The sequence below is a fragment of the Rhinolophus hipposideros genome (genome assembly GCF_964194185.1).
Source record: "Rhinolophus hipposideros genome assembly, chromosome: 9".
In the NCBI taxonomy this organism is placed as follows: domain Eukaryota; kingdom Metazoa; phylum Chordata; class Mammalia; order Chiroptera; family Rhinolophidae; genus Rhinolophus; species Rhinolophus hipposideros.
In genome coordinates this window covers 86,962,094-86,988,553 of record NC_138055.1, presented here as the reverse complement: position 1 = coordinate 86,988,553, position 26,460 = coordinate 86,962,094, and the positions used below count along the sequence as shown (strand labels likewise).

Below are 26,460 nucleotides of genomic sequence, written 5' to 3'. Positions count from 1 at the left end.
GTATAATAATTTTGTAGCTTATAATCTTCCTATAATTGTGGCTGTATATTGTCTTTAGATAAACAGAAGTACTTAATTAAAACTAGATACATTTATGATATGTACTTTTTGTCTTGTTTAAGAAATCATTCTCTCCTCTAAAATCATAAAGATACAGTCATATACCACATAACAATATTTCAGTCAACCACAGACTGTATATACAGGTATATATTGGTGGTCCCATAAGATTGTAATGAAGCTGAAAACTTCCTATTCCCTAGTGACATCATAGCTATTGGAATGTCACAGCATAATGCATTACTCACATGTTTGTGGTGATTCTGGTATAAACAAACCTGGTGTGCTGACAGTAGTATAAAAATATAGCAATGCAATCATGTATGTTACATAATATTGATAAGGATAATAAATTACTATGCTACAGGTTTATGTATTTACTATGCTTTTTATAATTATTTTAGAGTATACTGTTTCTACTTATAAAAAAATGTTTGAGAATGCCATGTTATGCCAGCAGCAGCCTCATACATCTTAGTTACATCTTACCACATCTCTTGATTGCATCTTTTTTTTTTAATGCTTGATTTAATCTAGTGTTGTTTTGACAGTAACATCCTGTACAGGCTTGTAGCCTAGGAGCAGCAATTGGCTAGCCCATATAGCTCAGGTGTGTGTTAGGCTACACCATCTAGGTTTGGGTAAGTGCACTCTACAATGTTCACACAACAATGAAATCACCTAACGATACATTTCTCAGAGCATATCCCTGTCATTAAGTGGTTCATAACTTTACAGATATGTCTGCTAAAAGTTTTGTAATTTTGTCTTTCATCAGTCCCAAAAAATTCTCAGCCATTTTGTGTTTATGTCTGCCATATTCTTTCTCTCCTTCTGAAACTCTAATAAGATGTACGTTAGAGTCCACTTTGCCTACCATGTTTCTAATCTCTGAACATATTTTTCATCTCTTTACCTTTCTGTGCTGCTTGCTGGATAATTTCTTCAAATTTTTCTCCTCCAGTTCACTAATTCTTTCTTTGGCTATGTATAATTTTTCAGTAAGCCTATTCATTGACTTTAAAGTTTCAGTTTTTATGTATTTTTTGTTTTTCAAAGTTCTAACTTGTTCATTTTAAAATCTGGTCATTTGCGTAGTGTCTTACACTTATTTTTTAGTCTCTTTTATTTCTTTAAGCGTATTGTGCATCACTACTTTGTAATTTTTACCCGATAATTCCAATACTTGGCTTTTTTGAGGGGATTATCTTATTCTGGTGTCTATAGTTTGTGCTAGTTCTTACTCATGGTACCTTGTTTCCTTGTGTATTTTGTAATTTTTTTTTTTACTGTGAGGTTACTAATCTTGTTTTCAGAAAAGGAAACTAAGCCCAAGAAAGGGTAAATGGTTTGCCAAAGTCACACAACTAGCAAGTAGCAGAGCCAGAATTCTAGTTGTTTGTCTAACTCCAAACTCCGTGTACTTTTTTTGTATCCTATTGACCTTTGACTGATGAATTCTTTCTTAAATCATTCCACAAGTGTTTACTGAGAGCCTGCTTTGAGCCAAGCATTGTCCTTGGTGCTGGGATACAAAAATAAACAATATACATCTCCTTGCTTAGTATGCACAGTCTAGTGGGGGACTTAAACATGTAAATAGACAAAGGACAATAAGGCATGACAAGGACACTCACTAAGGTAGAAAGGTATGTATAAGGTATTATACATAGCCATATATACATATACAAAGTTCTCTGGGAGCCTAGAGGAAATTTCCTAAGCCACTGGCTAATGCCTAGGCACAATGTCACGCTTCAGTGATGTGCCAGTCAGCTACAGTCCATCAAGTGGCATAGCTACAGGGCTCATAATTCACATTCTCTCAAAGGGAATGATGCTCTGTGGAGTTAAACAGGGATACTGCATGGTGAAGTAAAGGAAGGGCATTTCGGGCAGAAGGAATAACACGCAAACACATAGAATACATCTAAATCAGTGGGAACAGAGCCTTACAAATCATCTCTTCTAGTCCTTCTACATGATGCATACATCCACTTTCTATTATAGGAAAATTAGTGTCTAATTTATTTAATTAATTTAGAATAAACACTTGCTTTCTGAGTGTTTCTATCTATTGTCAACTGTATCCACGTGTCATAATAGAAGCACGATCTTATATCTAATTAGAGACCTTTGGAGGGGAAGTGCTTTATAATCTCTTCACACCCAGTTTCATGGAAGAACACAAGAGGTCAGAGGATATCATCTCATGTCAGCGCGATACAGTAGAGGGCACTAGGGAGTATAGATTTGAGACACGGGCTAGCTGCTGAGTTATTATCTTCAACAGTCACTTGGATCCTTTCTTAGCTTCTCTTTCTCCATGTGTAAAATGAGAGCTGTTAACTACAGGTTCCCTGAGGTGGCTTCTAGCACCGCGATTTTCCAAGCTCCATGTGCAGAGGTCCAGCAGGGGGAGTATCTCCCCCAAGGCCAGTCACTGAGTGCATTAGAAAATGGCTCCAAGCATCTGGCTGTATAGGCTTATGCTTTGCCCTTCCCTCAAGTCCCAAGGACGACCAGGGTCTCTTTCCTCCACCTTCACCAGGGGCGTAACCAGGTGGGCAGGACCCCAGGGAGGACGTGCATCGGTGAGATGAAAACCTGGTCCTCCCAAGGGGCTGGCCTCCAGAGTCCAGCCTTAGCTGTGGGTGTCGTCGGGAGGCTGCTTCCCCCTGGCATCACGGGCTTCCTCACACACAGTCAAGGGGCTCTGGGGGCAGAATCTTAGCTGTAAGAGGCAGCGGGAGAAATGCCCTACTTTGCCGAAGGTCTGTGCAGCGATAGTAGCTTACTGCTCGGCTGCGGATGTGAGGAACTTGGGTCCATCCCTCTTTGTCCCAGATCTCTGAGGTGCTCTGCTGGGCTTAATTATTGAACTTGTATTCTTTAGAGAATCCCCTCATTACACCCTCTCCCTGCTTTAATGCATTTGTTTTGAACTCTCAGTTGTTCTAGCCTCTGGGAAAGAATAATGGAGCCTGTAAGGGGGAAGCTGTGATTTCATATCGCAGAACTTGAGCTTTATTTGCCACTGATCAGGCACTTGGGGATTTTTTTTTTTTTTTTTTTAACGGAGAGGAGGAAGAGACAAGGAGGAGCCAACTGAGAAAATAAAAAACAACAACAACAACCCTGTGAGGGTTGTTGTTTCATGGAGGTGTGCCTTTCTGAAAAGGCTAGATGGCCTAGGGGCAGCCTTTCTGAAAAGGCTAGGTGGCCCTGATGCCTGCTGAGAGCCCACTTGCTTTCTTCCCTAAACTTTACAGATGAGAACATCCAAGCTTCTGTCCAAGGTAATAAGATGAGGCCATGCGTCTTGGGTTTCTGCTCTAACTAGCCCTACATAGGCACCAGAGTGAAGGGGCAGGAAATGTACTCTCCTGTGACCCGTGGGTTAACTTTGAATATTGAGGATGGGGGCTTGGCATGATGAGAAAGCAAAATAAGGAAGGGGAAGGTGGAGTGGCACTGGGAGAAGATACAGATGCAGGACGTAGGACTGGAGATTTCGCCTTTCTATGTGCCTTCTTCCTCCGTTCTGACGGAAGTCACATGTCAGTGTGACTCATGGGATGGGCTCCTGCCTGATAGGGTTTGCAAAGCCCTTCTTTCCTAAAATGAACCATTTCTTTCATCTAGTTCCCCAGTACTGGAAAGTCTTCTTTGAGTAGAGATTTATTTGAGACAAAGCACTTCCTTTTCTGAGAATTCTTTGAAAATGCAATTTCTTTGAGAGGGACAAGGATTTTCTCTAGTGTGAAGTTGCTGATTAGAAGGCTTTCCTTCCAAAAGGAAGTGCCAGACAGCAAGAGAGCACTCGTGCCTGGTGGGAGTGGAAGCCACGTGGAGTGGGAATGTGGCTACACTGTAGAAAGTGTGGACTACCAACCAAAAGGGGATGCTGGAGTCACAGCTCAACTGTCTCCTAGGATGGCTTAGAGTCATCTCAAATCTTTGAGGACAGCTAATAGGGCTTTCTGTTCTCTCAGTCTCTCTCTCCCTCCTTTCTTTTTCCCCCTCCTTCCTTTCCTTCCTTTCTTTTACAAATATTTAGGTACCTACTATGGGTGAGATACCACAGTAGGCTTTGGGATTCTGAGATGAGACCCGGATCTTTCATTAAAGAGTCTTATAGTCTGGCAGAGGAAGACAGATGCTGTGCAACAGACCTTTGCAGGTGCTGTGATCAGGACAAGTACAAAGCGTGGGCTAGCAGGAGGGTTCCAAATGCAAGAGGGATGGTTGCAGAGGCTTCTTGGAGGGAAGTGGTACCTTGGCTGAGGCTTGAACGTGGGTGAGATGAACCAGGTGAATGACAGGGGTGTGGAAAGGAGGAAGTGATGATAGGGTGGGTGACAGGAGAAGATTCCAAGGAACAGCAGGAGTAAAAGTGTTGAGATGTGAAATAGTATGGTGTTTGAAAACTGCAAGTCATTCATAATTGCTGGAGCTAAAAGGGCAGGGCCAGGGTCATGGCAAGGCATGAGGCTGGGAGAGCTTTGTAGGCCAGGACTTCTACGCCTTGGGAGGACATCACTGAGGAGATTTAAGCAACAAGATCAGAGGTTCATGTTAATTTCGGAGGTCACTGGGGCAGTAGAGGATGGGTTGGGGGAGGGGTGGAGAAACTGCTCAGGAGACCATTGCAATAGGTGCCTGAACTAGGTATGTGGGGGCCGAGTCGTGAAGGGATAGCTTCCTTCTCACACAGTTGTGCTACTCATGGTAAGAAATCATAAGTGACAATTGGCCAATTTGTAAAAACATTCTCACTCTCACTGCTGCAAGTGAGAAGGTCATACTTACTGCAGTCAGCTTATGTTGATTAATCTAGATTTGCAGTGAAGGCATTTCCCTGTAACATCATACAAAGGAAGCAGCCTTGTTTAAAAGCAGCCCACAGATTATCCTGCCATCCCAGCAAGGAAGGTGATACTTCATGAAGATGCATCCCCCTCCCGGGACACTCAACAAATCCAAGACTGGCTGTGCAGGTGGCCCCGGGTCAGTGTAGACTCTTGTGTCATGGACACTGACACACACAGGCTGGGCATTGTGAGGTCCCTGAGATGAACCAGCCAGAGGGACTGCTGTCGAGGGCTGGCATGTCACGGAGGGTCTAACGTTTGCTGCCACAGAGTCTCATTGTGGGGAGATGAGAATTCATTAAAAAATTAGGATGGATACGTCAACATCAATGGCATAAAGGAAACCCAAGTTCAGAGCTGGGAGAGACAAATTCCAAAGAGGGGATTGCATTATATTGTGACTCCCAAATCCGGCTGCACACAACTCACCTGGGGAGCTTTTTACAAAATACAGCTTTCTGGGCCACCGCTAGGGAGTCAGGTCAGATCTGAGATTCTGTATGTTGAAAGCCCTTCAGGCAAATGTGAAAGCCACTGGAGCCTGTGCTCTGTGCTGACACACAGAGGTGTCAAGAAAGACTGCATCCTCAGGGCCCATCCCATGTATCCTCCTGAGGAGGGGGGGGGGGGGCAGGAAGGACGTGTTCCTGGAAGAATCCTTGAGTCCCAGGAATCAGTAACTGTGATAATTTGGCAACTTTGAACTATTTTGCATGAGGGCTAGGGATGTGGGTGAGGGTGGAGCATCGGGGGTTCTGCTTTCTCACCTTTCCTGAATCAGCTTTCACACCGAACTCAGTTTCTGTTTGAGAAAGGTGAGCTGGCTTTTGCAAAGCAGTGAGATGGAATTTGCCTTATTTTTCCCCCTGAGAAAACAAAAGAAGTGTGAGAACCCAGGGGTCTCCAGCTCAGTAGACACAGGCACAAGAGAGGTGGAGGCGGGACCCAGGGTCATGGCTCCAGGCTGGAGGCGTCTCATCAGCCAGCCAGGTGCAGTCATGCAGTGCCCAGGCCCTCTGGGTCTGTCACCCGGCAATGTAAGCATAGCTGGAGACCCCAGAGCCATCCCCGTGGTTTGGACTTGGGCCTCAGTATGGGAAAATCTTAGCAACCTGAGCCTGCTTGTGAACTCACAGGTCTCCCTCTCTTCTTCAGATCCACGCATTGCGGTGTCTGTGCTCTGAGGCTCTGAGCCCAGCTCCCTCCACAGCGTCTCCTGAAGTCTCACCCCCTCAGGGATTGAGTGCTCCTTGCCATTGTTACTGTTCCCTCCCTCCCCAGCATTGCATGGAACCATGTAGCTTTCTCTGTTGTAATGTTTTTTGTTTTTAAATAACGGTATTTTCAAATGATAAGCAGTACATGTTCACATAAAAAGTCTGGAAAATAAAGTAGCGTCACAGTCGGGTTCTGGCTTGAAGAGGCCTCTCTGAACGCGGTGATGAGCACAGAAAGGGGTTCTGCAGTCGCCTGGTCACTTCCTCCGATGCCCTGCCCTTAGCCCCGCGCCCCTTAGCCCCTCGCCCACCCCTTAGCCCCTCTCCGCTCCACAGGCTTCCACCAGCCAGTCCAGTGCCCAGGCCTTGGACAGCACAGGACTCACCACCAATGCTGGTGTCCCTGTGGATAGAATCTTTTCTATGCTGAGGATTCTACATTTGGACACAGAGCTCAAGACCATTAAGGAGATTCCTGTTCTCTTGGGTCAGAGGTCAGTGAGGGACCACAGAACAGTGTCATGAAGCCCAGTGTCTTACAGGAAACATTCTGTTTTGCCACCATGAATGCGGGTCACACCTTCTTCCTGCCTCCCGGGGTTGCTATGGTAGAATGCAGTGTTGTTATGGGTCCTGTGTGTCTCTGAGGAAGCTGCTGGAGACAAAAAACAGCCAGCAGGCTCATCAATGTGGGCCATACACCGGTAGCAGTGCATGGGCTATGGGTGCAGAGCTGTGGAGGCTGCCAGCCCTCACGGTGGCCTGACCAAGCCTGGGGCACCGGGAACCCTGGGCTGGTGGCACTTGGCTGTGAGCTGCCTCTACTCCAGGTTAATTTGATTAGCTAATGTGTACTGTGTAATTATCCAAACTTAATTTTTTATGTGTGGCATAATGTGACAAAGGTTGGGAAGCACTGTTCTACATGCAATGGTTTTCAGTCTTGGTTCCATAAGAGGATGGAGGTTGAACACTGCCAGGAGTCACCTGAATGAATCTTACAGACAGATGGGACTTTGGAGATTACATCTTGCCCAGCCCACAGTTCCGTTCACATTTCTCACAGGTGCTCATGGGGTGGAATCGGCACGTCCAGTCGTGGAGAGCTCACTGCCTCGCAAGACCTCACGATGGCTCTGAACTTAAGAAAAGCCTTCTTTTTCCTGAACCAGAAGCTATGTGCCTAAAAATTCTACACTTTGACCTGATTCCGTTCTTTGGACCCCGTAGAACAAGTTTGTACTGTGTCAAGCAACAGCCCTTCTGATATTACCCCTCTTCTCAGGAGTTTGTTTTATTAATAACCTTAATGTTTTTTAGAACAATTTTAGATTTACAGAAAAATGGAGCAGACAGCACAGAATTCCCACATATCTCTCCATACCCTGCACCAGTTTCCCTTGTTTCTATCTTACATTCGTATGGGGCATTAGTTACAATTAACGAACACATATTGATACAATATTATTAAGGAGACTCCATACTTTAGGCAGATTTCCTTAATTTTAACCTAATGTCCTCTATGTCCAATAAGTAATTTGGAGCTGGGATTCAAAACCAGAGTCTGCTTCAGAGTCCATATCTGTGAGCATTATTTTATGCCACATTGCTGCTAGAGGGATCTTTCTGAAATATTTGTATATGTAACTCCCAGCCTTGCAAAGTGTCAGTGCTTTACTATTGCCCATAAAATAAAGACCAAGTACTTAGCTTAGCACTGAGAACCTCAGCATACCTATGCTCCAGGTTAACCAGCATGAGCTGTGAAGACCCCTGGAATATGCCCAGGTGCTGTTGTTTTTGTTTCTGTAATGAACACTCTCTATACCCTTCCTCCCAAATATAGCCCAGAGCAGGCCACACCCGTTCCAAAAGCCTGTCCATATTCTCTTGGGCAGATGCATTCACAGTGATTTCTTCCTTCTTTGTTGACACTCATTGTCCACGCGCTGTGTTTGGTATTTAGTCTGGAGTGAGTTTTGTTAATGTACTTTTCATTTATCTGTCCAGTCTCCCAGTTCATCTTCAGTACCGACTTGTCGTTGTTGGTGGTTGTAAGTTTTAATCCCCACAGATGTATTTGATGAGAAGTTGGCACTTAATGAGATTCGCCATTACAGTATTTGCTCAGTTATCGTGGTTGTCTATCCAATAGACAACCAAATCCTGTATACAGTACACATTAGCTAATCAAATTAATTTGGTCTGAGGCTCTGGCCCATGCTCTACGCAGTCCCCTCTCCCTTAGATCAAGTCCCGATTCTAGAAGGTGAAGATGGACTCTTCTAAATAGTCCACATCACTACAGTTCTGTGGAGGGCTTAGCTGTGCTAGGTGATAATAAGTTGAAGCATTGTACCCCATTCTTATTTCAGTGCAGCCAGTATACCAAGTGTTACAGAGGTGAGTCTGGCCCCAGCTGTGTCTCAGCTTTGGACAAATGTCATTCACTTCCATCAGAGAGGGCTGAAAGAAGGAGAGCCCCTGGGTTCTGCTTCAAAGAGCAGAACCAAGATTCAAGCGGTAGCCTGTTTTTGCTGAACTTTAGTCATTTTGTGTACTCACATTATTTTTACTTAAATTTTAGCCTCATGCCGAATAACAACAACAACAACAACAACAACAGAATTATAGGTTTAACATGCTAGCTATAGTTTGTCAAATGGATATAAAAATAAACGCCTAACCATTCAATAACTATTATCTGTGTACTATGCAGAATTGTGTCACATGCCTTCATTGCGTGCCTACTGCCCTTTAGGACACACTGTGCTGCTGCTTTGGTCTCCTCCCTCCACCTCTTTCTAGATGTTAAGTCTCTTCCGATCAGGTCAATGGTGTTCAGGCTGGGCGCCTATATTCTAGTAGGTTCTCCTCAGGCACCTTTGGAGCTTCTCTGAGGGTGAAAGCATTCCTGGGCTAGACGACGGGCATTTTCTTCTCTTCAGCAAGAGCAGCTCAGCTTTGATCTCTTCTCATGTCCAGGGCTCTAGTTAACATTTTATTGGAGGGAAGGGTTATGTGGATATATTTTTTTTAAATGTGTGAAAACCACAGAACAAGTCAATCCAGGATAGACACTGCTAGAAAGATCATTTGTTTGGGTATTTATTCAAGCAATCATTCACCCAGTGCCTTGAGTCTCTCTTAGCTCTTCCTAGCTTTAGGGGGTGAGGAGAGATGGCTTCAAGCGTATCTTGTTTATTGTAATGAAGCAATATATTAATAAATGTGTGGGTGGCTTGAGGTGAAACCATGCCAAGCACTATTCCAATTCTCTTCCTCTTGATCCAGGTTGAGAGTAAACCTTTGGTTCAAGCCGAGAAGCCATCTTCCACTTTCAAGAACATCAGAATGACCCGCTTATTACATAAGGTAGGAAGTGATGCTTAGTATCTTTTCCCGAGGAGAGGATGAGGGCACATAGGTGGCCAGGGTAGTTTTGAACAGGAATTTTTGGTCAATTCAGCATGACAAGATAAGCACATTTTATCCACATCACCATGCCTCATCTCCACAGGATGGTCAATGTTGCTATTTCTTGATAGTCAAATTACCTCTTTCCTAATCAATCAATCAACTGATCGATCAATCAATTAATCAATGCAGGGTGGTGGGAGGCATCCAAGTGAGTAGGTCATGTCAATAATGTAGAGAAAATGGGAACTTATATTGCACTAAGGAAATTCTGCAGGAAGAACTTCCCCATGTTAGGGAGGTATGATATTGGAATGATAATAATGGCTAACACTTATGGAATATTCTACATAGATTGCCTCATTTACCTCACAAAAAGTGTGAGGTAGGTGCCATTGTTGTTCCCATGATACTGATGAGAAGATTGAAGCTTAGACAAAGGGTATGATCTGTTTCAGGTCTACAGCTGATAAATGGAGCAGGAATTCAAGCCCAGAGGCCATCTGCCTGACCACCCTGCTTTTCTCTGAAAGAACTTTAAATATAGATTTAGGCCTGGACTTGGTTCGGGCTCATCCCAGCTGCAGGGAAGGTGCTGGAAGAAATGACTCTCCAAGACATTTTCTTGTCTGAGGCTTCTGTAACTTTTCCACTTTCTCCTTCCACAGAGTACAAACACTGACATTACTTCACTCTCTTTTGTGGATACCACGGGGAAGAAAAACATGGTTAGCTTCCCACAGATCAGCCACAAAATCCTACTAAAGCCATCCCTGCTGTATCAGGTGAGTGCAGGGCAGTGGACATGGCCTCCGGCAGGCAGGTGAAAGACCTGATTTCAGTATAGAGTCAAGTTTAGAAAGTCGCAGGAAGGTGGGAAAAGCACAAAGTCAGCTGAAGAGTTGGGCTCTAGTCCTGTTCTCACTCTTTACAATGAACGTAAACTTCAGCCAATGTCACTGACTTTCTTTTATCTACAAATCAGGCTCTCTATAGGGTTGTCATGAGGATTCATTGAGGAAAGGAAAAATGAAGTATCTGTTGTGTAAATGGTAAAAGCATACAACATTGCTTTGGAAGTTTTTGCCACCCATTGGAGGATTTTTTTTTTTTTTTTTTTTTTTGTGTGTGTGTGTGTGTGTGTTTTTCTCCAATGCCCCCTCATTTTTTTGTATAAATATCAAATGAGATAATGTGAGAAAGTGCCAAATTAAAGAGACATTATATACACATAAGTTTAAGTATTTGTGTCCTTCAGCAAGTCATTATCCAGTTAGGAATTAGCCTTCTCAAGAGAAACAGGAAAATGCTGTTCCCATCTTCTCCTGTAATAAGATGTCGCTAGAGTTGTCAAATGTATCCTGTAATGTACACGGATCTTACAGAGAAGAATGAGAATCAGACAGATACTTTCTTTGAGATAAAGATGAGAAAACCTACTGTCTCATAATTACCATTTCTCCCTGGAGAGGAAGGAGTAGAGTCTGGCTGGGTATGGGTGTTCTTGGTCAGATAAATGGTTTAGGACACCCAGGAGAAGGCTAAGGGGTCCTTTATCGCAAGTCTCTTTCCCCGGACAGGAGAATCAAGTTCACAATCAGATATCGACCTCTGAGCTCAAGGCTTCAGAGATGCCTTTCCTTTCAAACACTAACACCCAAGACCCCAAGCCCAAGGAGAAACCGCCCAGGAAGCACAAGATGCCTCTGACAGCAAAAGGTATGCCGTCAGAGCCCCGGCAAGGTGTGGTGGGGGTGGTTAGAGACGGTCAGGTGTCAAGAGCTGAGCTGAGCTGAAGAGGGCTAAGATGCCAGATGCTGGAGGAGTCAATTAAGGCAACAAGCCAAAGTGAAAGCACCAGTCCAGCCTTTCATCACTTCCTGTGATAGTATAAACAGGAAGCGCACTAGGGGAAAGCACTGACTCCCCACTGTTCCATTTCCCGCTGTGGACTGGCACCAGGCCAGTGTATCAGCACTCAGACTATCTCGCCATCTGGGAGCCCCCGTTGTCTTTTAGAGAGGAGGGGAAAAAGGGAGGGGGAAGGTCTAGGAACCGAAACAGTACTGAATACTGAATCAGAGTTGGGGAAAAAGTCTTGAAGTTTCTTTCCTCTTGATAAAGAGATCTCAGCAGAAGTACCAGAGGAGAACTCTGAATGGAGGCTCCTGGGTTAGGTGTGTAAGAGCGCCTGGCCAGCCAGGGGAATCTGAGTCCTTGACTGCAGCTCTTCCGAGATGTCAGTGCCCTGGCCATGCACAAGCTGCTGTGGGGAGGGCAGCGTCCCCCGTGAGGCCTGCCAAGGTAAAGCCTTCATAACTGCCTATGGTCAAGCCAGGAAGACCACACATAGCTTTTTGGCCAGGAGCCCGACTCCTCACAAGGCTCAGAGATTCATAACCTACTAGGGTTCAAAGGGAAAAAAAACAAAATCCACTGAGCATGTAACATGTCCCAAGACTATCTGATGCTTGGAGTTCTTCTCTCATAGCTTTGCAATTGGTTGTCCTTAATCTTAGGAACTGCCCACTAGGAGATCATTTCAGTTCTGAGCTAGTTCTGCCTTTACAGAGCTGATGTCTGCCTCCGTGCTCTCTCAGGCCTTGGTTCTGTCTTCTGGGCAAAGAACCAGCCTTATTCAGCTCACACATAACCGCCCTTCATATATATGACTGGCCTTCATATATATGAAGACACACACACAGGAATTTTCCCCCATAAGTCTTTCTTTCCTGCTGGCAGTTCCTTCTCCAACTCTTCAGCATTTTGTCAAATAACATGGTGTCCCTTCTACTCCCCACTCTTGGTTTCCTTCCTCCCAGCACTCTGCAGTTTATCTAGCTCTCTCTTAAAGTTTGAATCCCACCCCACCCATCCCGAGAGCAAACCCCAGACCCCCGATGTGACCCGTCCAGTGTAGAGTAGAGAAGAGCTAACACACTTCCTTCCTTGGGGTTGGAGGGACTCACTGGCGCAGCTGGGAATACCTCCTGGCCCTTGAAAGGCATGTTTGCCATCTGCTTGGCCCCTGAAGGCATTGTAGTTTGTAGACCCTCTCAGGATAGACTGTGTAACCTGAGACCATATTAACTTGGGCAATTGCTGCCTTTTCTACATACCATGTTTCCCTGAAAATAAGACCTAGCTGGACCACCAGCTCTAATGTGTGTTTTGGAGCAAAAATTAACATAAGACTCGGTTTTTATTTTTCTATAAGACCGGGTCTTATATAATATAATATGAGATTGGGTCTTACAATAATTTTCACTCCAAAAGATGCGTTAAAGCTGATGGTCCGGCTAGGTCTTACTTTTGGGGAAACACGGTACAATTGTTGACACTAAGTTTACTCCTGGATTTCTTACCCATGCTGCTGCAACCCACAGCTCTTTGGATACTGACTTCTCCCTTTCTCTTCCTTTGGAATCAGTACAACACCTTGTACCGGAATCATACAACACCTAGACATTTATCTGTGCGACAGTTCCACCCTGTGAGACTCATGATGCGTAGTCCTTACTTAGTAAGCCATCTAGTTGAGGAAAGGGCTGACTGACTCACGAACTTGAAGGGCTGCCATTACCTGCACCCTGGGCAGATCCCCAAGTTGCCTCAACTTAACTGACCACTACAGTGTTTTTCACACAGAGGCCTTAAGGTTTTTTAAGAACCAGCTGTCTTCTTATGAGCAAAATGAAATCCTGGGCTATGCAGAGCTGTGGTTCCTGGGGCTCGAAGCTGAGAAGCTCCACGTGGCTCCTGAGAAATTCAGCAAGACAAGTTTTGATGATGAACATGGCTCCTATATGAAGGTGATGGGAGAATAGGTCATGATGGGGCTTGAGGACAAGAGATAGTCTGGAAAGGAAAAAAGTATGGGGTATTTTATAGCATTTGGTGCTGATATATCTGGGAGGAGGCAGACTGAAGGATTCCAGTAGGTGGCAACTCAAAGAAATGCCATGTTTAAAAACAGGAACACATGCAGTTAAGATACAGATTATTCTGGTAACAGAATACTGATTTTCTCCAAGAGTATTTGGGGTAACAGGTTTCCTGGGTGAACTCTCAGAGGCTTCACAGCTTGGACCTATTGGAAAAAGCCAGACTATGGAATAAGATGCAATCTCCCCAGCATTCCCTGTTTCTGTCTCCTCCGTACAAGCCCATGAACGGACCTTTTTTCTGTTTTATAATAAATACCATTTACCCCACAGGCGGGGGAAAACAGCTTTTGCCACTATAGTCTTTGGTGTGTGACTTCCTTCAGTTTTCCAAAAATGGGTCCCCGTGACCTCTTCTTTCCTTCTTCTGACTGTATCTCTGGGGCTTCCCAGGACAGGGTCTCTTCCCAGCCTGAAGATGAAATCTGGACAGTGGAAGGTGCCCCTTTCACTTCAGGAAGCAGTTTCCACTTCTGAGAAAGTCCAGATGAGTGATGCTTGGTCCCCCTGGCTGGTGGGGCTGGTGGGCATTTCCTCCTCCAGACATTTCTTCCTAATTTGGTTAGGCTTAGGAGATAGTATTGGTCTTTGATGGCTTCACAGAAGAGGCAGATTATCTTAACAGCATTTAGGGCTGTGTTTCTGAAGCTACTGTGTGCAGAAATCACCTGGCGGTCTTGTTAAAATTGTGGGCAGTCTAAAGTGGAGCCTGACTTTTTGCCTTTCTAAAAAGCTGCCAGGTGGTACCCATGCTGCTGATCCTTGGACCCCACTTTGAGAAGAAAGGATTTAGAGTTTCTGGCACACTCCCTCTATCTAGAGCCCTAATTCTCAACGTATTTTAGGTCAAGGATCCCTTTGGGAATCTGATAAAAGCTATAAATTCTAATCCCAGAAAAGACACCCATACTCAAAATTTCAGCAGGTGGGTGGGGAAGGGGTCCTTGGTTAAGAATCATTAATATAAACCTTGCCTCCAATTCAGCCAGCCATCCTCAAATCCCCCACTCCCAACCTGGGCCTAGAGCCTCTGGGAAATTTCCCAGGGATGTCACACTACCTTTAAGCTAATTCACTGGAGCTCAGTTCTTCAGTCCCAAATCTTAGAAAGCTATGTTTTGGTAGGTGGGGAGGGATATGTGTGCTTCCTGCATGCTTGGAATCTCTATCCTTACTATATTCCAGTGCACACACAGATATACAGTGTATATAGCAAATTCCTAAACAAGAAACGCAACTCCGTTCTCACATTTATTCTGTCAGCAAATGTTCATTGAATACCTATTTATTGGGAACCTATCATGTGCTTGGGCATCTGCTAGACTCTGAAATATAAAGGGAACTATCAAAAATGAGTATGACCTGGTCCTTGGCCTCAAGCAACCACAATCAGCATTCAAGTTGACATGTGAGTGAATAATTACGACCCCCCAAAACTGCTGGCATGTAGACGATATGTACAAATATTAGGGAAACACATGTGCCTTTACACCAACATTCTTTCCCCGTACATTCTCATGCCAGACCTCACAGGTAGAGGACTCTCCTTCTACGTACCAGTCAAGTCGCTCATGTTCACATTCATGGTCTTGACTCCTCCTAAATGAACAGATCCCCACCACACACTCACAAACACATCGTCAGGACTTCAACACAAACACCTCTCCCGAATTCAGGAGTATAACACTTAGGAATCACAGATTCTCTGAGCTAGAAGGCCTTAGAGATCATCCTATCTAGAACCTTCAGTTACAGACGAGAGCACTACAGCTCAGAGTGGGTAAGTGGCTTGTCTGAAGCCACCCAGAAAAGTTTGTTTTAATTGGTAATTTCCTGTTGCTTGGACTAAACACCTCCTCCCTAGTTTTCAGCACATGGAGAGACATGGATGATTCTGGCTCTTGGAAAATACTTCTTTTCTTAGTTGAGAAAGGTCCAAGTTGTGTACTTCTAACTCCAAGATAGAATTAAATCTGGAAAAGTCAAAGGGAGAACAAGATCTGGCCAGGAAGAGGAAGAACAGACGTAAAGCCTTCTCTGATTGATAGAGACACTTGAGGAGTCAGAAACAGACCTTTCTCCAAACTGAAGCTGCTGCTCTTCCCAAAGACTCTGCCATGTGCTTTGCACCGCCTGACATGGACAGAGCCAGTGGGACTTTCCTGGCACCACATGGCAGGCCTGGGATCGGGCAACACCATAACCATTGTAGTAGCAATGAGATGAGGTTGGGAGTTGCACCAGCACCTAGTGAAAGTTCTCCCCAAGAATGAGCCATGAACTGAGAATGTGTATCCAGGGGCCCCAGTGTCAGGGAAGCCCCAGGGCCCATGGCTCTGCTCCTCACCCTTTGCCTGGCTTCTGCAGGTCCTGCATGACCACATTGCCTACCGCTACGAGGTTCTGGAGATGATCGGGAAAGGGTCCTTTGGACAGGTGGCCAAGTGCTTGGATCACAAAAACAATGAATTGGTGGCCTTGAAAATCATCAGGAACAAGAAGAGGTGTGGTGGATGGCATCGGCTGTACAGGAGGGACTGCACAACCCTGGCCCCTCCATAACGCCAACCCTTCCTGCCTCTGCCTCTGCCTCTGGTCTTTTCCTCTTTCTCTACCTATCTGAGTCCATGGTGGGGTGAAGAGGAGACAAGACTACGGAGTGTTTAGTGCTTTCTGCCTTGTTGAGGTCAAGGGGAGGGGCTGAGAAAATGGGCTACGGCCGCAGCATGATATGACACCGTGTCTTCTGTCCCCTCCTCACCCTCCAATCATTCAGATTTCACCTCCAGGCCCTGGTGGAGCTGAAGATCCTGGACGCTCTCAGAAGGAAGGACAAAGACAACACCTACAATGTGGTCCACATGAAGGACTTTTTCTACTTCCGCAATCACCTCTGCATCACCTTTGAACTCTTGGGGTCAGTTGCTCTTTCTCTTTAATTCATTTTCTTTTTAAAAGTTGGTTAAGGTAACAGAAAAATACTTTGAGGTCAGAACACTAGATTTTTTTCTGGATGTGAACACTTAATGATTAGAATATCCACTCAGTTCTCTAGAAAGCCCAGGAGTGAGGAAGCTGGGCCCAAAGCTGCCCATCTCACCCCATCCCTCAGTCATGCCTGTCACCTGCCAGCATGTGCTGCCCAGGTTCTGGGTGCTAGACTGGGTGACATAACCCAAACAAGCCCTCTGCCCTCAAGAGCAAAACTAAAATATTTTGAAAAATTTACTACCATGGCCATACTCACTGGCTTTACCTCCTGTGGTGCAGAGGTTGGAACCCAGGGGAGCAGGCAGCTAACTGCAACTGCTCAGAGTGGGGAACTAGGTTTGATTTTGTGCCAATAAGGACAGGAACAGATTTTTTAGTTAGAAAACAAAATGTGACTGAAATAGATTGGCATCACCTGGTTGAAGATTGGAGATGAAAGAGTATGCTAATTGGGAGGAAATGCTAATTTGATTACTCTTCTCTCTGAGAAGACCACCTGATGTAATTTAAATAAAACCAGAAACCCAGAATGCATTTAGCAAGGGAGAATAATTAGAGGTGAGCTCTCAGAGGCCCAGTGTTACCGGCTGCACTGAGCTGGTAGCTTGGTGTTCCCAGGACACCATCACTGATGGTGAAATTCTAGGAACTGGCCAAATTTGAATCAGGAGTAAAGTTGACACTGTTGTCACCATCTCTGATGATTACAAAATGTCTGCTTCCCAATATGCAGAGGTGAATTATCTTCCTTGTGGCTAAATGGACACCAGGCTGCCTTTATTGGCCATTAATCGAGTGAACAGCTGGCATGTCTCTGTACTTAACAGAGCTCTGAGAGGTCAAGAGGAGCAGGTGTGTGGAGGGAGAAGCCAAAGCCCAGAGAGGTTGGGCAGTTGCCCAGAGACACACAGCTGGTCAGGATGAGGCCAGTGCCAAGTCTCGTATCTCCACTGTGCCCCTCAAGAGTGAATGGCTTCTAAATAAGGCAGCGTTAGATAAAGCTTAGAGGTAGAAGATTGGGAGAAATAAGGAAGATGCTGATGCAGAGTAGTTTCTGGGTCCGTGTCCTCTTCCTCCTCTCCTCATCTTACAGTTTGTACAGAGGTTATAAGCTGGCAGCCTACAAATAAGTTTTTCTTGTTAAAATGCTTTGGCATTAGTTTCCAACATTTGTAAATCAGCAAGTTTCATGTAACATGGCAGTTTTTTATACAATATTGCAGGCTTCTGCTTGTCTAGAAAATTTGGAATAACCTGGCAAAAGTGTGCCTTCTTCCTGCAAAGCAACAGATCGGGACCAAGCAGTCAGTCTTGCTATAGATAGGGTAGGGTGTCTCTGTTTTGCCTCAGGCCCCATGGGCCCACTCTCTTGTTCCCTTACCTGTCAGGAACCTGTCCTCTTTAGACAGCCTTGTCAGGCCTGCGCCAGAGTGGCTGCTGGGTTGAGTGACTGGTCGGCTTTCCGGATCCCTCCCACGGGCCTGAAGAACTATGAATGTTTTAGAAGTTTGTTGCAACCTCTTAACACCCAGAGTGTAACAAAGTGATTAAATGACCTTATCACTTAAGAAATGAGGGGACATCTAAGAGGCCAGCACAGTTGACTGTCATCCTGGAGCCACCATGAATCCTGGGAAATTTGAATTTACAGGACACGAAAGCCCGGCCTGCTGGTCTGACGCTCGCCTACTACCAGAGGGAGACCAGTTGGTATGGGATTGTTTGCAGGTTCAAACTCAGCATTATACTTTTTGCACCAATACACGTCCTTGTTTCTCTCTTTCCCAGAATCAACTTGTATGAGTTAATGAAAAATAATAGATTTCAAGGCTTCAGTCTGTCAATCATTCGGCGCTTCACCCTGTCTGTGTTGAAGTGTTTGCAAATGCTCTATGTAGAGAAGATCATTCACTGCGACCTCAAGCCTGTGAGTACAACCTCTGTCCTGCCAGGGGAGCTGGTTCCCACCCCCAGAAACTGTGGATCCCATTCCACTCCCCAGTGGTCACTAGGCAGCGTCATGGCCAGGGCTCCAGGGTAGAAACCAAGCAGCCAGACGTTGTGTAAAGGAAGTGAGATGCCGTGAAGACCCGGGAATGGGGATTGGGACAAGGGAGATAGGTGTGGTGTCGCCGAGGCACACAGGGACAGGAAGGTGTGCAGGCTTTCCTATGGAAGGCTTAGTTTAGGGAGTGCAGAGACCGGTGCCCTGCAGGGAGCCGGATCACTGCTGTACGACGACGTCCTCACTGTATCCACTCTGCTCTGAGTTGGTCCTAGGGGGCAACAAATCTCGGACTACTTCTACTCCAAACGGAGTGCCCTTTCCTCACGTCCTCCTACTATTCTATATTCAGCTCTATCTTGGCACCGATTGCTTCCTGTAGGAATTGTTTCTTTATTTGTAACACCCCTGAACTGCAAGCACCCCAAAGATCTGCAACCACGCCTTCTCACCATTTGATTCCCAGGACCCAATATTGTACTGGACAATAGTAATGGTAGGCCATCGGTGCGTAAATGCTTGTTAGATGCAAATGAGAGGAATACAGAGAGGGAGCTAGAGAAGAGGTATGTAAGTGTGAAGACACAGGATCAGGGGCTGGTTCCAAAAACAACCTGACTCTCCCAGATACGTAAATATCCCTTAACTTTTCCTCGTTTCTTTCTCCTCACACCCAAAATGGCTATTAAAACAAAACAAAACAAAACAAAATAAAACAAAACAAAAAAACCGTCACTCATTGGATAAATTTGTGATGTTCTTACAATTAAAGATTGTTAAGATAGAGACGTTTCCTCAGGGTTGCCTGGTGGAGCCTCATCAGGATGGTGGCATTGATTTATTCTCCGCCCCATCCAACTTCCTAATCAGCTTTGCAGCTCCAAAAGGTCACAATGACTAGCGTCTTTGGGCTTAGGGGACTCACTCTCACCCAGGAAGTTCACAAGACACTTAGTAGCCAACATACCAGATAATAGATTCCTTGAGAAATAGCTCAGGTAGATTGGAATATATGTGTCCAACAGGGACGTCTACACTTCCCTATAACCTGGAGAATGTTCAATGAGTGTGGATTCAAGAATTGGAGTTATTCTTATAGACTTAATGGTTCGTATCACTGAGCTGTGGTGGCCTGGTACATCCGTCACCTCTATAGAGTGAGTTCTACCAATAGATGGGAAGGCCAGTCTCACCTAGTTAAGGAGCCTTTCCACTGGGCTAGAGACACACTGGAAAGTCTTGTTTTTTAAAGACTTGCTGATCATACTGTTTCAGTTAACACAAATACTCTTTAGAAAAGGTACTGTGGACTAAATTTGTACTTTTTTAGTTTTGGTGTCAGAGGTTTCGGACCAGGCCTGCTATGCCATATCTAGAATGTTAAGGGAATTCAGAAAACAATCAATTCATCTGATATTCACGATAATCAGTTCATCTTATATTCAGATCCTTGAAAACACGATTAGGACTAATCTTCCAGATCTAGGTACCGTATTTCCCTGAAAATAAGACCTAGCCGAACCATCAGCTCTAATATGTCTTTTGGAGCAAAAACTAATATAAGGCCCGGTATTATATTACGTTATATTAATTATATTATATTAATGACATTAATTATATAATGTGATGTGATGTGATATTATATTATATTAAAGACCTGGTCTTATATTATATTAAAATAAGACTGGGTCTTATATTAATTTTTGCTCCAAAAGATGCATTAGAGCTGATGGTCCATCTAGGCTTATTTTCAGGGAAACAGAGTAGTATACTCTCATCTTGGGAGGAGGGCCCAGGACCTCTGCCTCCTTCTCCATGACTACTAGAACTTCTGTTTTCATATTTCTCCAAATTCAATGTGAAAACCACTATTCCAATCAAATCATTGCCCTTTTTTTGTTCTCTACTGTCATGGCAGTATGTTGGTGGGACACTTATCACCTATCACTGTCAGTGATATGTTTAAGGCCTTCTGTGAGGAAGGCATAAGACCAGATGCCAAGGAGATAAAATAAACCCACAATCTATATGGGAAAAGAGACAAAACATATGCAAAAAAAATACTGCAAATCAGCAAATACTGGATCCAAATAAGAAGTACAGACCACAAGTCAAATGGGAAGTCAGAGGAGGGAAAGAAGAGGGGGATCTGGAGAAGATGTAGGTGGAGTCCTCCATGAGGTAGTTGAATTTTGGACTAGGTCATGGAGGATGGTAGGCATTTAGGTCAATAGAGAGCCTAACACAGCATCATTAAAACAGATCGAATGTCCTCCTTCTCTCTAGGAGAATATCGTGTTATACCAGAAGGGCCAAGTCTCTGTTAAAGTTATTGACTTTGGATCAAGCTGTTATGCACATCAGAAAGGTAGGCCCCATTCCTGTCTCTTGGTCTGAGTTTCCCTATTGCGATTTCTTTCCCTCGCTGAAACAAATTCTTCACACATGAGGTCACCTGGGTTCTAGGCTGGGCTCAGCCATAATAATTGCTCGTATAGATTTTGAACAAGGTGCTTCACTTCTGTGGGCCTAACTTTCCTCATCTGTAAATGACACAGTTGGACTCAAATACTGCAAGGATCCCTTGCAGTTCTCATTTCTGTGGATTTGGAGTTTCCCAAGAGCATTGGGTCCCAAATATAATAAAACTAACTGATCAGAATCACTTGTGGCCTCTGAAAAATTACGGCTTCCAGGGCCTCACCCCAAATATATCAAATCTAAATTTCTGGGGGAGTACCCAGGAGTCTGCACTTTAGAAAATATAGCCATTCTAAAGTTTGGGTTTCTCTCCGTTTTTACTTTCTTCAAGCTAGAATCCATCAAGCAGACCTAGAGTACATTTGTACCACATTTTCTGAACTTGATTTAATAGTGTCTTCTTCTGGCTTTTTATCACATTTGATGTTAATTAAGAATATGTACTATTCAACAAACATTTATTGAGTATCTGCTGTGTATCAATTACTCTCCTGGGTACAGGAACAACAAAAAAAAGGAACATTGCCTGTCCTCAGGTTGCTTAGAGTCCAAAGGAAGAGACATAAAGATAAAAAGGTAGCACAATAGGTGCAGTCATCAGAGACATATACAGATTGTGTTAAGGGCACACAAAGGAGGGGCTTTGGGTGGCTTCATGGTGGCAGGGGTGTCAGAGAAAGCCTCCTGATGTTGAAGAAATGACTAGTAGATGGATGTGTTTGAATATTCTGCAGCAGCACTTTTGAAGGCGTATGTCCTTTGTCGTTTGTGTATGAATCCCATAAGATATGCCAGCCAGAAAGCAGTATGCCTCTCACAAAGAACGCGCATGCTTACTCTCCTCAGATAGGAAAGCTATGAACCTTTTAGTCACCATTTATAATGGATGGTAGGATGCTCAAAACTGAATTTGTGATTATTTTATCCTTGGTTTCTGATAGTCATTTCCCCCTTTCTATATTGTTTTTCTGACTCCTCTTTATCTTTAGTTTAACTGTGAGATTGTACAGAGTATGAATACTAGATTCAAACTGCCTGGGTTTTCAAATCCCAGCTTTGCCACTTAGAGATAAGTGACTTTTACAATCTGTATGCCTCATTTCCTCATTTAAAAATGGAGACAATAACGGTGCTACTTCATACGGTTGTTGTAAGAATTGGAAGAGTTCTTCTGTGTAAAGCACTTGGAATGGTGCCTGGCACAGGTGAAGTATTATGTAAGCATCTGTTAAATCCAGTTGTTAAAACGACCCTGTACGTATGTACTTTGATCGCAAAGTGCCTCAAATCCATTTTGGGAGCAGGCAAGATATGAGAGTCACTTTTATTAAATCTTCATTTTGTCTTTAATCAAAAAATTATTACATCCTTACTATAACCAAGTCAAACAACAGAGAAGGAATTACAGAATCCTGTCTCACTCCATCCAGGAAGCCTCCAATAATAGCATAGGGACACAATTAGAACGTCCCATTTCCCTGACCTGTCTCCTCAGCTATAAAATCTAGGCTCCTTACAATACTATCATCTGCTGAGATTTCATTGAGCTTTTCTTTTTATACTTTACATTATACAACACAAGCACATAATATATAGAACATACATTTTTAAACTACGCACTTTGTATGCTTCTTTTCCAGCCCTGATATACTTCCTCTCTTGCCAAATCACAATACTTGCAGAAGATGTCTACCTAAAATTAATCTGACAGTTTGGAAACTTAGCTTTATTTTAGTCTTATGTCTCCCCCCTCTTAAAGCTTAGCTGACTAAAATTTATTTCCCTAGAAAAATGACTACTTTAGAGTTCTTTTCTAAATAATTGTTTTATTGTTCAATTACAGTTGACATACAATATTATATTAGTTTCAGGTGTACAACATAGTGATTAGGCATTTATATAACTTACCAAGTGATCACCCCAATAAGTCTAGTACTCCTGACACCATACATACTTATTACCATATTATTGACTGTGGTCCCTGTGCTGTACTTTACATCCCTGTGACTATTTTGTAACTACCAGCTTAATCCCTTCACCTTTTTCACCCACTCCCTCACAACCCCCTCCCAGCTGGCAACCATCAAAATGTTCTCGGTATCTATGAGCTCTTTGATGCTAAAAGTGAGGGTAATACCACACATCAGTGAAATGATATGTTCTCTGCTTTTTCTGTCTCACTTACTTTGCTTAGCATTATACTCTCAAGATCCATCCATGTTGTCACAAATGTTCCTAAACCAAAAACAACAAAAAAAGAACAAGACAAACAAATGAGAAACAAAAACTCATAGACACAGACAATAATTTAGTGGTTACCAGAGGGTAAGGGGGATGAGGGGGTGGGTGATGAGGGTAAGGGGGGTCAAATATATGGTGATGGAAGAACTGACTCTGGTGGTGAACACACAATGGGATTTATAGATGATGTAATACAGAATTGTACACCTGAAATCTATGTAATTTTACTAACAACTGTCACCCCAATAAATTTAAAAAAAAAAGAAAAAAAAGAAGAAAAAAGTGAGGATAATAGCACCACCACGCTAATCGGGTTGCTGTGAGGATCTGATATTAGGTAGTGATGTGACTCCTAGGAGCTGCTCAGCCGGACTTCTGGCTCTGCGTGAGGAGGTGTGGGGAGTCGTCATTATTCTTCACCCTCATCCGAGATGACGGTATCCTGAAGAAGGATGCTCTGGAGAGAAGGTTTTGCCACGTGAGGTTTCTCCTCCTTTTCCTCTCAGTGTACAGCTACATCCAAAGCCGGTTCTATCGGTCCCCAGAGGTGATTCTGGGCCGTCCGTACAACATGGCCATCGACATGTGGAGCCTGGGCTGCATCATGGCGGAGCTGTACACGGGCTCCCCTCTGTTCCCCGGGGAGAACGAAGCGGAGCAGCTGGCCTGCATCATGGAGGTGAGAGCAGGCCTGGCCGCGCTCGGCAGGCCCACGTGCTGCAGGGCAACCAGCTTTCACTCTGCACAGCAGGGTTGTGTCAGACTCGTTGTTCCGCAGTGGGCGGCATACTTTTTTGTTTGGGGGTGGATGTTCCCTAAGAGTATTTTTGAAATTATGTATCCCTTTGTACACTTTGAAGTTGACATCTAACATGTTTATCATAAATAATTGCAAAAAATGTAATTTTCAGCATGTTGTGAATAGTCACATTTTAAAATAAAACGATTATACCAATTTTTAAAATATATTTGAAATAATCTAAAACCAGAGTGACATGACACCCATCAAAACCTACATATTGTTATGGGGGGAAGGGGGCTCACAGTGTGAGGGATATAAATGATGAATGTCTAAGTATTACCTTGTCCTGTACACCCGAAACTAATAAATTAAAACAAAACAAAACAAAAAAACACCTACATATTGTTGTCATTAGTCATTCATTATCTTAGCTTTCTGGGAAGAGTATCTCCCAATAAAAAGGATTTACTAAGACTCATCATATGGTCATGTATTATACCTATTATTCTTTTTGTTTGTTTGTTTTTGTTTTCTGTTCAGATTTTATTTTAAATCTAATTCAAATTGTCAGTGCTACAAAAGGGTAGACAATATTTTTTTATATTTTTTTATTTTGATTAGTTTTAGGTGCACAAAACAAATTAATAGTTAGACATTTATCATTTATATCCCTCACACAGTGACAACTCCCCTCTGCCCATCCACTACCCTCTGACATCACATACAGCCAGTACATTTCCACTGTCTCTATTCCTAATGCTGTACTTCGCTTCTTGTAAGTATAAGTATATACAAGAAGTATATATATATATATATATATATATATATATACACACACACATATATATATAAACTTGTAGTTGACATTCATTATTGTTCAGCTTCAGCTTCAGTGATCAGGCATCTACATCATCCCTGAGGTGGTCTCCCTAACAAGACAAGTGTCCATCGGATACCCTACAAAATCTTTACAACATTAGTGATTGCATTCCCCAGATTAACTTTCGTAACCCCGTGGCAATCTTGTGGTTATTGACTGTGCTTTCTAATCCCCTCACCTTCCCCCTTATCTCCACCCGCCCCCATCTAGCAACTCTCAGTTTTTCCTCTATGTCTCTGAAACTGTTTCTGATTAGTTCATTCACCTATTCTTTTCTTTAGATTCCACATGTAAGTGATATCATATGGTATTTGTCTTTCTCTGTCTGACTTATTTCACTTAACATAATGTTCTGTAGGTCCATCCATGTTTTTGCAAATGGTAGGATTTCTTTCTTCTTTATGGCTGCATAATACTCCATTGTATAAATGTTATACCACAGTTTCTTAATTCAGTCGTCTACCGATGGGCATTTCGGTTGTTTCCATATCTTGGCTATTGTGTATGGTGCTGCAATAAACCTAGGAGTGCATAAACTTTTTTGAATTAGAGTTTTGGATTTCTCCGGATAGATACCTAGGAGTGGAATTGCTGGATCATAAGGTAGTTCCATTTTCAGATTTCTGAGATAACTCCATCCTGTTTTCCATAGTGGCTGCACCAATCTGCAATCCCACCAACAGTGCACAAGCGTTCCCTTTTCTTCACATCTGCGCCAGGACTTGTTGTTTGTTGATTTATTGATGATAGCCATTCTGAGTGGGGTAAGGTGGTATCTCATTGTGGTTTTGATTTGCATTTCCCTGATGGTTAGTGAGGTTGAGCATTTTTTCATATATCTGTTTGCCATCTGTATGTCCGTTTGCCATCTGTATGTCCTTTTTAGAAAAGTGTCTCTTCACGTCCTCTGCCCATTTTTTAATTGAGTTGTTTGTTTTTTTGGAGTTGAATTGAGTGAGTGTTTTACCTATTATTTTTTTACCTTGAAGCGATCTTGTTCGGAGCTAAATTAGACAAAACAGGAGAATATAACCCTAAAAAAATTGGAAATTTCACATTTAAGGAATTTTCCAGTGAACACAGATATTTGACTGTGAACAAAGATGTACTCTATCCATCCACCCACCCACCCGTCCATCCATCCATCCACCCACCCACCCACCCACCCACCCACCCGTCCACCCACCCGTCCATCCACCCACCCGTCCACCCACCCGTCCATCCACCCATCCATCCACCTACCCACCCGTCCATCCACCCATCCATCCACCTACCCACCCACCTGTCCACCCATCCATCCACCCACCCACCCGTCCACCCACCCGTCCATCCACCCACCCACCCATCCACCCACCCACCCGTCCACCCACCCATCCACCCACCCACCCGTCCACCCAGCCATCCACCCACCCACCCGTCCATCCATCCATCCACCCACCCACCCACCCACCCACCCGTCCACCCACCCGTCCATCCACCCACCCGTCCACCCACCCGTCCATCCACCCATCCATCCACCTACCCACCCACCTGTCCACCCATCCATCCACCCACCCACCCATCCACCCACCCACCCGTCCACCCATCCACCCACCCACCCGTCCACCC

The 26,460-nt window shown here is 44.0% G+C and overlaps 1 protein-coding gene across 1 annotated transcript in view; it reads left to right on the top strand.

Moving 5' to 3' along the window:
* Positions 1-26,460, top strand: part of DYRK4 (dual specificity tyrosine phosphorylation regulated kinase 4) — a gene marked incomplete at both ends in the record, with an annotated part of 48,031 nt that overhangs the window by 13,304 nt on the left and 8,267 nt on the right. The window contains 9 exons of the mRNA XM_081059962.1: positions 9,446-9,526; positions 10,237-10,353; positions 11,149-11,287; positions 13,217-13,380; positions 15,880-16,016; positions 16,289-16,429; positions 18,292-18,430; positions 20,795-20,876; positions 23,737-23,909. Coding sequence (XP_080916088.1) covers positions 9,446-9,526; positions 10,237-10,353; positions 11,149-11,287; positions 13,217-13,380; positions 15,880-16,016; positions 16,289-16,429; positions 18,292-18,430; positions 20,795-20,876; positions 23,737-23,909 — 1,173 coding nt within the window. The remainder of the gene's footprint in view (positions 1-9,445; positions 9,527-10,236; positions 10,354-11,148; positions 11,288-13,216; positions 13,381-15,879; positions 16,017-16,288; positions 16,430-18,291; positions 18,431-20,794; positions 20,877-23,736; positions 23,910-26,460) is intronic.